This window comes from Salvia hispanica, chromosome 1 (genome assembly GCF_029641045.1).
Source record: "Salvia hispanica isolate PSC_SH4W2 chromosome 1, Shi_PSC_v1, whole genome shotgun sequence".
In the NCBI taxonomy this organism is placed as follows: Eukaryota; Viridiplantae; Streptophyta; class Magnoliopsida; order Lamiales; family Lamiaceae; genus Salvia; species Salvia hispanica.
The window spans coordinates 2,216,106-2,228,755 of NC_142692.1; the positions used below are offsets into that span (position 1 = coordinate 2,216,106).

Genomic DNA, 12,650 nt, shown 5'->3' on the forward strand with positions numbered 1-12,650 from the left:
CACTCTAATAAACAAATTCAAAGTTATAGAAGAACCTTATTCATTGCTTATCTATTAAAAATCAAGATGGGAAGAAATTTATGAATTATAGAAATGACACATGACCTAGTGTGGGAACACCTTGTAGCTGCGGCCCATCAAAATCCTGTAGTAAACCAAAACAAGATCAATGTTGTTGGCCATCACGAATAACATAATGGGTACCGAAGCAACTACATATATCGGCGTTGCAGAGATCCTCAACTTGTCCACCAGTATAAAACTATGCCCCGCGTAGAAGGAGACCAGCATCGCAGCTTTGGAAAGAATCAGAAAAGTCAGCCCCATCTGCAGCTTTCTCGGCAGGTCTCGCTCGAAATCGCGCTCTTCAAATCTCGAAATCATGATGGAGAAGAAGGAGGCGAGGGTCGCGATGGACAGGCTCAGCGCAGCTAGCGAAGCAATGGAGTAAATCTTGAATGCTTGCTGATCCTTGAGAATCGGGTAGCCGTCGGTTTGGTGGAAGCCGCCCGGGACCGTCCCTGACGTGGCAAATGCAAGGCAATGAGAGCCGCAACTGCCGCGCAAAACTCTGAGGTTTTTGTCAGCCATTCTTTTCCTGACTTGACTAGACTTGAATGTGTTCTTGTGAAGATCTGGCTCGGAGTCTCGCCCTCTGCATTTTGGATATGGCAAGTTTGCTGTGGAACTGATTTCGTCACATGCTGGATTGCAAAAAAAAATGTCATCCGCTGTGTAGACTAGTCATGTTTTGGCTAAATTGGAAATCGCCTCGTATTTCCATTTTGATCCTTCCATCAAAATTAGTCTAATACTAAAAAATAAAAAATTTCTTCTAATATCCCTCTGTTCCACAATATGAGTCATATTTGGTGTCGGCATAGGTTTAAGAAAGGTAAAGAACAGTAAGTTGGAAAAGTTAGTGGAATATGAGGTCCACTTTTTTATATATTGATTTATATAATGTGAAGTAAGTTTGTGAAATGTGAGAGTTACTTACCATTTATGGTAAAAGTGAAATGCGACTCTTATTGTGGGACGGATGAAGTATTAACCTATTACTCTCTCCGTCCCTGAATAAGAGACTTGTTTGGCTATTTCCGTCCGTCCATGAATAAGAAACTAATTTCACTTTTACCATAAGCGGTAAGTAGGCTCATATTCGATCAACTTATTTCATTCACATTTTATTATAAAATTAATACTCCCTCCGTCCCCTAAAAGTATGAACTTTTGAAAGGCACGTGTTTAAATGCAAAATGGTAAAGTAAGAGAGATATAAAGAAAAGTGTGTTAGTGGAAAGAGCCCCGCTTCATTAGAGAGAAATAAATTTCCTAAAAGGAAAAGTTTCTACTTTTAGTGGACTAACCAAAAAGAAAAGAATATCTATATTTAGGGGACCGTGGATTATATATAAGTAATACTCATATTATTCAACTCACTTTTCTTTACATTTCTTAACACCCGTGTCATAACCAAAAAAGACTTTTATTCAGAGATGGAGGGAGTAAAATTTATAATCCTTCTGTCCCACCACAAGTGATCGACTTTTCATTTTGAGTTGTCACACCACAAGTGATCAATTTCCTCTTTTATCTAAAAATAAAACTTCAACCATCTCTTACTTTATTTTCTCTCTCTTACTTTATTCTCTCTTTATCTTTCTTACTTTTTCATCTCTCAAATTTTACTCTCTCCACTCTAACTCAATATATATCATTTTCTTATTTCCCGTGTCCAAAAGAAATCCATCCCTTAGTGTAGTGGGACAGAGGGAGTATCTTTTTTTCCTAATTTACCCACTTCTTATTATTTCTATCTTACCTACTTTTCACTATCTCCTTTTTCATACTAATTGCGCATTAAAGCACGTGTTATCCACGCTAGTGAAATTAATTTTTGGTGGACGAAGGGAGAACTAGTACTAAAATAACGCATAATCTCTAGTAGTTAGCAATTGAAGAGGTAGCAGCAAAAATTTGTGTTGATATACAGAACATACCTCATACCATTTGATCTCCCATTGCATCTGCAAAGCAGCATCAGGAATGCTCCATGTCTGCTCAGGTCTCAGGTTTGCTGCACTGTGAAGGACGCTATTTCCTTGACAATCTAAGTCATGGAAGACATATTCGGGGAGCTTCCTCTGAATCAGAAAATCAAAAACGCCGATTTGCCTGTTCTCCGCTGCTACCATCAGCACATTCTTGCCGTCCCAGTCTAGATCATTGATGGCCTCCGGCACTGCGTTGAGTATCTGTTTCACCATTTCTAGGATTCCCATCTTAGCTGCTTCTATTAGTGGGGAGCCCTTCTCTAAAACATCTGCAATAGGTGAGATAGTGAAGTGATGTTTAAAAAATGGCTTTTCTCATGTATATATGTTGGGTTACAAACCCGTCCCACATCGGATGAGTGAGGGAAGTTGGAAGGTGTATATAATTCCTGTCCAACTCCAATTAATTTAGGCCTTTTGCGAGTGACCCAAAAACAAATCTGTGCGGGCTTGACCCAAAGCGGACAATATCAAACTAATGTTGCATCTCAGAGTTAGAGTCGGTCGGGCCCAGGATGACCCAGGGGTTGCAGTAAGTTGGAAGGTGTATATATAATTCCTGTCCTAAGTATCATGGGATAAATCCAAAAAACTAAAAGATCCTACTTACCACTATTTGTCCGCGGCTGCTCTGTGATGTAATCTTCTGTGGTTTGGGGCTCTTCAACATTGGGAGAGCAATCTGGAATATTGCCGAATACTTCGGGGAGATAGATGGGGCGCTGGCCGTTGCTATAGTATTTGTAACTTGGTTTGAACTCAGCCATTTTGTCCATCATCTGCATCGCATGAGAGTGTCCAACTCTCATCTCTTGAAGCTTTCTTATCGTGAAAGATCCTGCACCATTGTGTTTTGTTTCAAAAAAAAAAAACTAGAATCAAATACTCCCTCCGTCTCCGATTAAGAGTCACACTTTGTCCGGACAAGAGTTTTAAGAAATGTAAAGAAAAGTTGATTGAAAAAGTTAGTGGAATGTGGGACCCATTTTTTTACATTGGTTTTATAATAAAAGTAAGTGAATTGAGTTAGTGGAAAAGTGTGACTCTTAATCGGGGACGGAGGGAGTATCTTGATACTCCTATTAAATTACTAGCTGTTGGAAGAAGATCACGGAGTATCTCGCTATATCCGGAGGAAGATACACAAGATTATATTATACCAATCATAGGAGATTTGAATCATGTAATTAATGATAATTAGGTTTTCCTTGTATAGTTTTTCCTAAGCCTATATAATAATGTCTAATGTACAAAGTCATATATCAATGAAATATAGAATTCCCTTTACCGATATTTATCATGGTATCATGAGCAGGAACGATTCTTGGCTCAGAAAATCTTCATCATAGCCAAATTATACCTTTCTCGACCTTTTTTGATTATACCTTTTCTCGACCCTTTTTTAGCCCATAACCAAATCAGAAAACCAGAACCTACATATCAGAAACATGTCAGATACAGAAGACAACAAGGCCGATCCAGAAAATTCAACAAGATTGAAGAACAGCAAGAACGTCACTGTGGCGTTCAAGCTAAACGGAAAGAATTACCCACTGTGGTCAAGACTTATAAAAGTCAAGATCGGAGGGCGAGGTGCTTATTCGCACATCAGGAACAACCCCCCAGAACCAGGAAGCAAAGGATACGATGATTGGGAAGAAGACGACTTGGTGGTATTTTCTTGGATTGTAGACAACATCGAGAATGACATTGTCGCTGATTTCGCCCACCATCTAACATCGAAAGCACTTTGGGACAGCCTCGCTGTAACATTTGAGAACAGGGCAGACAAGTACCATATCTACGATCTGGAGGATAAAGCAATAAACATTAAACAGGGCAACCTTGATCTGGAAACTTATTACCGGAGGATCCACGGGCTATGGATCAGCATCGACAGAAGCCAGAAGCAACCAATTAGTTGCTGTGATAAAGGAATCGATCAGTTTCGAACATACTCGAACGAGAAACGATTGATTAAATTTCTGACTGGATTGAATCAGGAGTACGATTCAATTCGGAGGGACATCTTGAAGGAGGAACCGACCCCATCAGTCGAGGCAGCCTACGGATGGGTGAAGACGGAGGCGGCTCGACGTCGTATCATGCCACCGGCGTCGTCTCCACCCGTTGTAGATGCCGACGGTGTGAATACCGAGTCATCATTTGGGGATATTGGACATGGGCTTGCTGCTCAGAGCAACCGTCCGCCACATCGGGATCGACTTCAACGCCCCGGAGCTACCGGCCGACCAGGGAACCGGCCAGACAAATCAAATCTCTGGTGCACTCACTGCCAGAGACCGAAGCACACCTATGAGACATGCTTCAAGCGATTGGGGTACCCAGAGTGGTGGGAAGAAAGGCAGAAAACTAGAGCCACTCAACCCCAGGCAAAGATGGCGGTCGGCGTGACGGAGGAGGGGCAGCCCCGAGGTCAGACCGGAAATCATGGGGGAACGACCAATCAAAGGTCGACGGTGACTGGAGAAGCTCCAACCGGCGGCGGCAACATCCGGGGAGTCGGGAATTTCGCCGAACGGGCGGAGATGGCGGCGGCAGGAGGTATCGGGTTTGGTTTTAAACCAAACCCTATCCCTTTTTCTAAATTATGCTTTTTAACCCCAGATTGTGTGAATTTAGAGATTAAACCCCATGATTTTAAAAAGGAACCCTCATATTATATGAATTCATATATTGACCCCCTGACTATCCAGAATCTTGATATACACCCCAATATAGTGAGAAAACGTGAAATACACCCCAGCCTATGCAATTATGTGTCAAAAAATCCATTTGCTCCGTTAGAAAAATTATCCGTTGCATTTCTTGTGAGTAAAGGGGTTGAAACAACAAAGGGGTGGATTTTTGATTGTGGGGCGACTGATACTATGACCCCGGATAAGAGTGATTTCAGTGACATGAGTGGAATTACAAAAACATATATTAAGACTGCGAGTGGGGAATTGATTACTGTTGAGGGTTCTGGCACTATTGAAATCTCTCCTACTCTCAAACTCAGAAATTGCTTATATGTTCCGACTTTGTCTCAGCGATTGATGTCTATAAGTCATGTGACGAAGGAGTTGAATTGCACTCTTCTAATGCATCCTGATTTTTGCATTTTACAGGATATTCGGACGAGGAGGATTCTTGGGCGTGGCACTGAGAAGCATGGACTCTACTACGTGGACGAGATAGCTCAAACTGGCAGTGCGATGCTGGCTCACGGGTCCACGAAACAAGAAATTTGGCTGTGGCACCGAAGACTAGGACACCCTTCTCCTGGTTATTTTAAACTTCTTTTTCCAAACCTTTCTATTCCTACTGATTTTGCATGTGAGACTTGTGTTTTGGCCAAAAGCCACAGACAATCTTTTAAACTCTCGAACACTCGTATGAATACTATTTTTTCCTTGGTACATTCTGATGTGTGGGGTCCCGCTCCTATTGTTGGTGGGGGAAACTTTCGATACTTTGTGATATTTGTTGATGATTGCACTAGAATGACTTGGATTTATTTTATGAAACATAAGTCTGAAGTTATTGATAAGTTTGTCTTATTTTTTAAAATGGTTCAAACTCAATTTCATACCACCATCAAAACCCTTCGATCTGATAATGGGAGGGAATTTGTTAATAGCTCTATGACACAATTTTTTCAAGAAAAGGGAATGGTTCACCAGACTTCTTGTGCTTATACACCCGAACAAAATGGGGTAGCGGAACGGAAAAATAGGACAATCCTAGAAATAACCCGAGCCCTAATGATTGAATCCAAAGTCCCAACACATTTCTGGCCAGAAGCTATAGCCACATCTGTCTACCTCATAAATCGCCTACCCACAAAAATCCTTAACAAAAAAACTCCTCTCGATATCCTGTCCAAACTATCCACAATCCCTCAACACCTGAACCTTCAACCCAAAGTTTTTGGCTGCACGGTTTATGTTCATGTCCCAAAACACGAAAGAACCAAATTATCCCCATGTGCTACCAAATGTGTCTTCGTTGGGTACGGGATAAACCAGAAGGGCTACCGATGTTTTGACCCCAATACCCGTAAAATTACCACCACCATGAACTGTAATTTCCTAGAAACCGAATTCTTTTACCACACCCACCTTCGTAGTCAGGGGGAGAGTGATCCCGGTAATTCCACAGACTATCTTAGTTGGGTTGTGCCACTTCCAAACTCTTCGATTGAGGATCCAACAGAGTCAGTTGTCACTGCCGCCGAGCAGGTCTCGCCAATAGAGTCATCTCATCCGCAATCCCTTGATCCTTCTCCAACGATATCCGAGGTAATTACTGAACCAAGTCCCATTACGGTTTCTACTGACCCGATAAGTGCAGAACCACTAGAAGAAGACAACACAATTGACAGCGACACTGGAGGATATGTTCTTCCTTATCGGAGTACAAGAGGGGTCCCGCCAAAAAGATATTCTCCCGAAAGGATTGGGAAGAAGAGCCGATACGGAGTGGCGAATTTTGTGCAAGGAAACCTTACAAAAATGGCAAGAGCATTTGAAGCTGCCTTATACGAGGAAGAAGAGATTCCTCAATCGACGGAGGAAGCAATGAAACATAAACACTGGAGAGAGGCAATGTCCACTGAAATGAAGGCACTAATGAGGAACGATACTTGGGTCAAAGGCAAGTTACCAGAAGGAGTAAGGGCTGTCGGGTGTAGATGGGTGTTCACGATAAAAAGGAGGCCAGATGGCACGATAGAGAGATATAAAGCCAGACTTGTGGCAAAGGGATATACTCAAACTTATGGTGTGGATTACGCTGAGACTTTCTCACCTGTGGCAAAGATTAACACTGTAAGAGTGCTATTCTCGATTGCTGCTAACAAGGATTGGCCACTTCATCAGTTCGATGTGACTAATGCATTCCTACATGGAGAATTACCAAAACCAGTTTTCATGGAGCCCCCACCTGGGTTCACGGATGAATTTCAAAGTGGAGAAGTATGTAAGCTACAGAAGACTTTATACGGGCTGAAACAGTCTCCGAGAGCATGGTTTGGGAGGTTCACGGAGGTGATGAAAAAGTATGGGTACAAGCAGAGCAATTCTGACCACACGCTGTTTATCAAGAAACGAGAAGGAAAAATCACGTGTTTGATCATATACGTGGATGACATGATTATCACCGGGGATGACGAAGAAGAAATGGCAGCGCTAAGGAAAAACTTGTTCAGTGAATTTGAGATGAAAGATTTGGGGTTACTGAAGTATTTTTTGGGAATAGAGGTGCTAAGGTCGAAGAAGGGAATCTTCATAAATCAGAGGAAGTATGTACTGGATTTGTTGGCTGAAGTTGGGATGGTGGACTGTAAACCAGCAGATACCCCAATAATTCAAAACCACGGACTGCAGATAAGGAAAGAGGCGAAGCAGGCTGATAGAGCGAAATACCAACGTTTGGTTGGGAAATTGATTTATCTATCGCATACGAGACCAGATATTGCCTATGCCGTGGGGGTGGTAAGCCAGTTCATGCACGCACCCCAAGAAGAACATTGGGAGGCAGTTCTGCGGATTGTTCGGTATTTAAAGGGGACAGCCGAACATGGGCTTCTGTTTGAAAAACATGGGCACTTACAGATACATGGATTTACCGATGCTGATTGGGCCGGAAACCCAAATGATAGGAAGTCAACTGCAGGGTACTTCACCTTTGTAGGAGGAAATCTCGTGACATGGAGGAGTAAGAAGCAGAAAGTAGTGGCACTATCTAGTGCGGAAGCGGAGTTTCGTGGGATTAAGAGTGGGTTGACCGAGTTACTATGGTTGCGCAGGCTTATGAAGGAGTTGGAGTTGTTTTCATCCCAAACGTGCAGATTGTATTGTGATAATAAGGCAGCCATCAGTATTTCAGAGAATCCGGTTCAACATGATCGAACCAAGCATGTGGAAGTGGATAGACACTTCATAAAGGATAACATTGAAGCAAAGATTGTTGAGATGCCATATGTCAAGTCTGAAGATCAGCTAGCAGACATCCTGACAAAGGCCGTGAACTCAAAATCCTTTCGAGAGGTATTATGCAAGTTGAGTATCGGAAACCCCGTTACTTAACTTGAGGGGGAGTGTTGGAAGAAGATCACGGAGTATCTCGCTATATCCGGAGGAAGATACACAAGATTATATTATACCAATCATAGGAGATTTGAATCATGTAATTAATGATAATTAGGTTTTCTTGTATAGTTTTTCCTAAGCCTATATAATAATGTCTAATGTACAAAGTCATATATCAATGAAATATAGAATTCCCTTTACCGATATTTATCACTAGCACTTACCAACTCCAAGAGCTGAAAGGACCCTTGTGGCAAATTTGAGAATTGAAATGCAAGTAGTGTAATTGGGAGGATAGGAATCATAAACTTTGGCTGAAACAGAAAGTCCAAACACTTTGATATCAATACATCCAATTATTAGCAACAAATGTATATATATATGAGTACAATCCAATTTTCTTGTAAATAAACTTTCAATGTCACAAAGGAACTAATTCATACTTTCATTAGTAGAAGGGGGATTTTTTATCTTGGATCTTGAACAGCCACCTGGAGACAAAGGGTAAACAAACACCTTGTTATTTTTCACAAAAACACATAACCAACACGTTTTATAGAATAATGCATAAATCTAGATCGGCTAATTTTTCTCGAACAGCAACTGCACGGGTAGAGATTTCTCAATGCGAAATGTTTTTAATAAAAGAATGTATGAAATTTAAATTAAATTTACCTAAGAAAGTCTCATATATTGGAACTCCATGGTCCATATACGGTGGATCTTCTGGATCTGTTGAAGCACTTTTTTCTTTCTCGGATCTTAAACGGCCAGCTGGATAGAATTGACCATCAATTCGCACGTTGAACAAGTAGTTTACACAATAGAACATGCAAATTCAAGCTTGACCAAACTCGGTAATTTAAATGGCTAGTTCCCTACTATTTACTCTTGGGATAATATATAAATTTAAAATCACGAAATTTGGTCAAATTCAAGCTTGACTAAATTTCATGATTTATATGGATATCATCCCCTATTATTAATTTGCTCGAGAAAAACTTAAAACCAATGTATATACAGTTCAATATTGATGATCATCACCTTTATAGCTCTTGGAAATTGGATCCCATAATAAATGGAAGATTCTCATGCATGTCTGGTAATTTTCTGGGAAATTCTCTTCAGTTGAGTCATCAATCTTGGGGTCCTTCGGATTATGTATTGGTTGGTTCTTCAGATTTTCAACATTTACAACTTATCCACAAATCGTAAATGAATTCCATTAGCACTGGCAATTATATATGTAGAGAGAAGCCAAGTATGATGAATAGGGTTTCTTACAATGGTAGATAATAGATTCATAGTATCCAAGCTGTGAGCTGCTTTTGAACAAGTTAGGCTTTCTGGCCAAGACATGAAGAGGAGTTTCTCCATCAGCATTAGCACAATTGAGAAGATTTTGGTAGTGCTCCAATATAAAGTAGGCTAGGCCTGCAACAAGAATAATGCAAATCAAGCACCAACAAAATCTACATGTATATTGAAACTAAAACTAAAAAATATACAAACTCTCCTATATATACATATATGTAAAGATAGAGTTGAAATCACTGTATAAGTCTCATATGCCTTTCTCCTATCACCAAATGATTTTAGGATTAAACATGTGGATTTCTATTATAGTATCAGAGTAGGTTGTTGAATTTCACTGGCACAGTAGTATGTCTGGCACAGTAGTATGTCTGGACTGAAAGCGGAAAAATTACTGCCCCGACGGTATATTTAAACTTTAAATTTAGGTCAGTTCGAGAGGTTGGTCCAGCCAATCCCAAATGGACCTTGAATGGTTGAGGGATGGTTTTGGTAATTGATATAAAACAAAAAAAAAATAACTATCCTACGTCGTTGTAAAGAGAGACCTGAAATTACTATATATAAGTCTTATGAGCCTCTTCGCCTATCAAGAGATTTCAGAATATGGATCTCAATTCACCGATCTTTCGAGATTTGGAATTAAATACACTGATCTTTTAGAATATGGAGTCGAGGCATGTGAATTTTTCAAAATTTGGAATTATTACTTTTTTATTATTTTTCTCTTCTTTTCTCTTATTATTTTCCTTTTAACACTTATCAATGGACTAAATTCCCACCTCAAATTTATATCCAAGTTCTGAAAAATTCGCAGAAACTAGAAACGTTAATTATTACAAACCAGAAAAATGTTTAATTTTTGTTGACCAATTGGTCATTGCAACTAAGTGTTCCTGTCATAGAAAAAGATCTCTGGTATCCGCAAAAGGGAAATGATTATATCTTTTATTTATCATCTTTCCCCACCAATTCGCAGCTTTTTTCTTATTCATGTTTATTCCTCCGACAAAATATGTAGCGTGATATTCACACAACATAATAAGTTAGCGAATTTAATCTGAAATCTCGAAAGGTCAGCATATTAGACATGAAATCTCTCCCCTCCTATATCCAATTAGTCTCAAGATAAAACTCTATGGAATTTTTATGGTACATATATATGATTATAAGCATATGAATACACAAATTTCCAACCTTTTCTAATGCAGAACTTTTATAAATATGTTAGTAGTATATAAATTTTGGAATTTTCTACTTTTCCCGATTTGTGGGTGATGCGGGGAAGAAACAACCACATGTGCCTTCTCTCAAGATTTAAATATGACTCAACTGTAATATTTAGACAAAAAGTAATTTTGAGAGAAGAATTAGAAAATTGTAACACTACCTTCGTCCCACAATAACAATCACATTTTGCTATTTCGGTCCGTCTAAGAGTCACATTTCACTTTGATCATAAATGATAAGTAGACCTTACATTCTAACAACTTATTTCATTCACATTTTAATATATACTCCCTCCGTCCGCCATTAGGAGTCTCAGTCACTTTTGCACATTCATTTTGTGAAAATGATAATAAATAGTTAAAGTGGAGAAATGGTAAAGTAAGATAGAGAATAACTTAGATAAGACTCTTCTCAACATTATTCTCTCTTACTTTATCATTTCTTCACTTTAACTATTTATTACTCCCTCTGTCCCAAGGTATTAGACCAACTTTTCCTTTTGGGATGTCCCAACATATTAGACTCATTTCCTTTTTCAGCAAAAAGCATCTATCTTATTTTATTCTCCACCTACTTTTTTCTCTCTTCTCTCCCCTACTTTTTTCCCTCTCTCATACTTTACTCTCTCCACTTTAACTATTTAAATATCAATTCCTTAAATCATGTGCCCAAAAGAAGTGAGTCTAATACTCTGGGACGGAGGGAGTATCATTTTTATAAAACGAGAGCGCAAAAGTGACCGGGACTCCTAATGGCGGACGAAGGGAGTAACTAATATATATACTATATATGTGGGACTCAAAGTCTACTGACTTATTCAATTCACTTTTCTTTACATTTCTTAAAACACGTGCCCAGTGGGGGAGGAGGTAGTATTTGTGCATTTAGATTCAAACAAAAATTCCGGGAAAGAAGAGAAAAAGTGGAAAGAGTGTGTATCTTACAGAAGTATTCCCCAGAAATGGCAGAATGCAGGACAGTATTTCCATCTCCCCTCCGACAGAGCGACTCATCAACCTTATCCTTGCCTTTGTTGTAGATGTCATGGAGAGAGATGAACGTGCGAAAGTTGCCGTGATGAGCTGAAACGAACAAAGGAGTCTCCCCATTACTGTTGCGGAGCTCGAGGAGCTTTGGATCCGCTAAAGCTATTTGTACGCACATGGCCTCCCATCCAACTGCAGCTGCAAGGTGGAGAGGGGTGTCTCCTCTCGCATTGCGCATCCCCACCAGGTCGGATACAAAGCCGTGTTGCTTCATGAAGGCGAACATCTCCATGGTGCATCTTTCATGGGTGCGGTTGGGGATGTTTGGATTGTAACTCGAGATGGCTATATGGAAAGCTGTGACCCTTGATTTGGTGAGAATGAGACTGTGAGCCGTTGTGTTTTCCTTGTATTTCTTCACCACTTCTTCCCATTGCTGCTGCGTGGCGAGTCGATACAGATCATCGCATAAGCTAAATAGATAATCTAGATCACTCATTTCTTCCGGATCACTCATTTCTCCCATCGCTCTGCTAACTAGAGCATCCATCGCTCTAATTCAAGGCTAAATTCCCATGTATTTGGGAGTCATATATAAGGGAGGAATCTACAAGTAGATAATATTATTATTAAAGGTGTGATCAATTGCTAACTGCTAACTCATCAATGCAGTGTATTAAAAATGTCAACACGATGACATTAAAATGTCTAACACATAATTTTGTTGAACTTCAATATAATGTGTTGATATTATGTATTGACATTTTGATGTCACCGTGTTAACATTTTTAATACACTGTGTTGATGAGTTGGTTAAATAGTTAGCAATATAACACACCCCTTATTATTATTATGTGCTATATGATTCAAAGATTATGGACTAGATTATGTCTTAATTCATTTTAATTAAAGACATTATATATTCTCTGTTGTAGAGAAACACAATAATACAAAATCTAACTCTCATA

The 12,650-nt window shown here is 39.7% G+C and overlaps 1 protein-coding gene and 1 pseudogene across 3 annotated transcripts; one reads left to right on the top strand and one right to left on the bottom strand.

The window, feature by feature from the left end:
* On the bottom strand, positions 1–12,208 carry LOC125218529 (uncharacterized; annotated as a pseudogene). Its single transcript, XR_016134733.1, has 9 exons — positions 11,641–12,208; positions 9,437–9,586; positions 9,197–9,349; positions 8,828–8,926; positions 8,596–8,643; positions 8,377–8,466; positions 2,668–2,895; positions 2,004–2,326; positions 1–704 (listed from the first exon to the last, which is right to left on the bottom strand). The product of XR_016134733.1 is annotated as an uncharacterized LOC125218529 (transcript).
* LOC148933063 (uncharacterized) lies at positions 3,506–5,397 on the top strand. Of its 2 annotated transcripts, none has more exons than XM_089062350.1 (2): positions 3,506–4,629; positions 5,189–5,397. In XM_089062350.1, the coding sequence occupies exons 1-2, from the start codon at positions 3,506–3,508 to the stop codon at positions 5,256–5,258; spliced, it is 1,194 nt and encodes a 397-aa protein (XP_088918476.1). In that variant the 3' UTR covers positions 5,259–5,397. The 2 variants fall into 2 exon arrangements, with proteins under 2 accessions (XP_088918476.1, XP_088918475.1); XM_089062349.1 differs by having other exon boundaries at positions 3,506–4,622; positions 5,189–5,356.
* Positions 12,209–12,650: the final 442 nt, after the last annotated feature.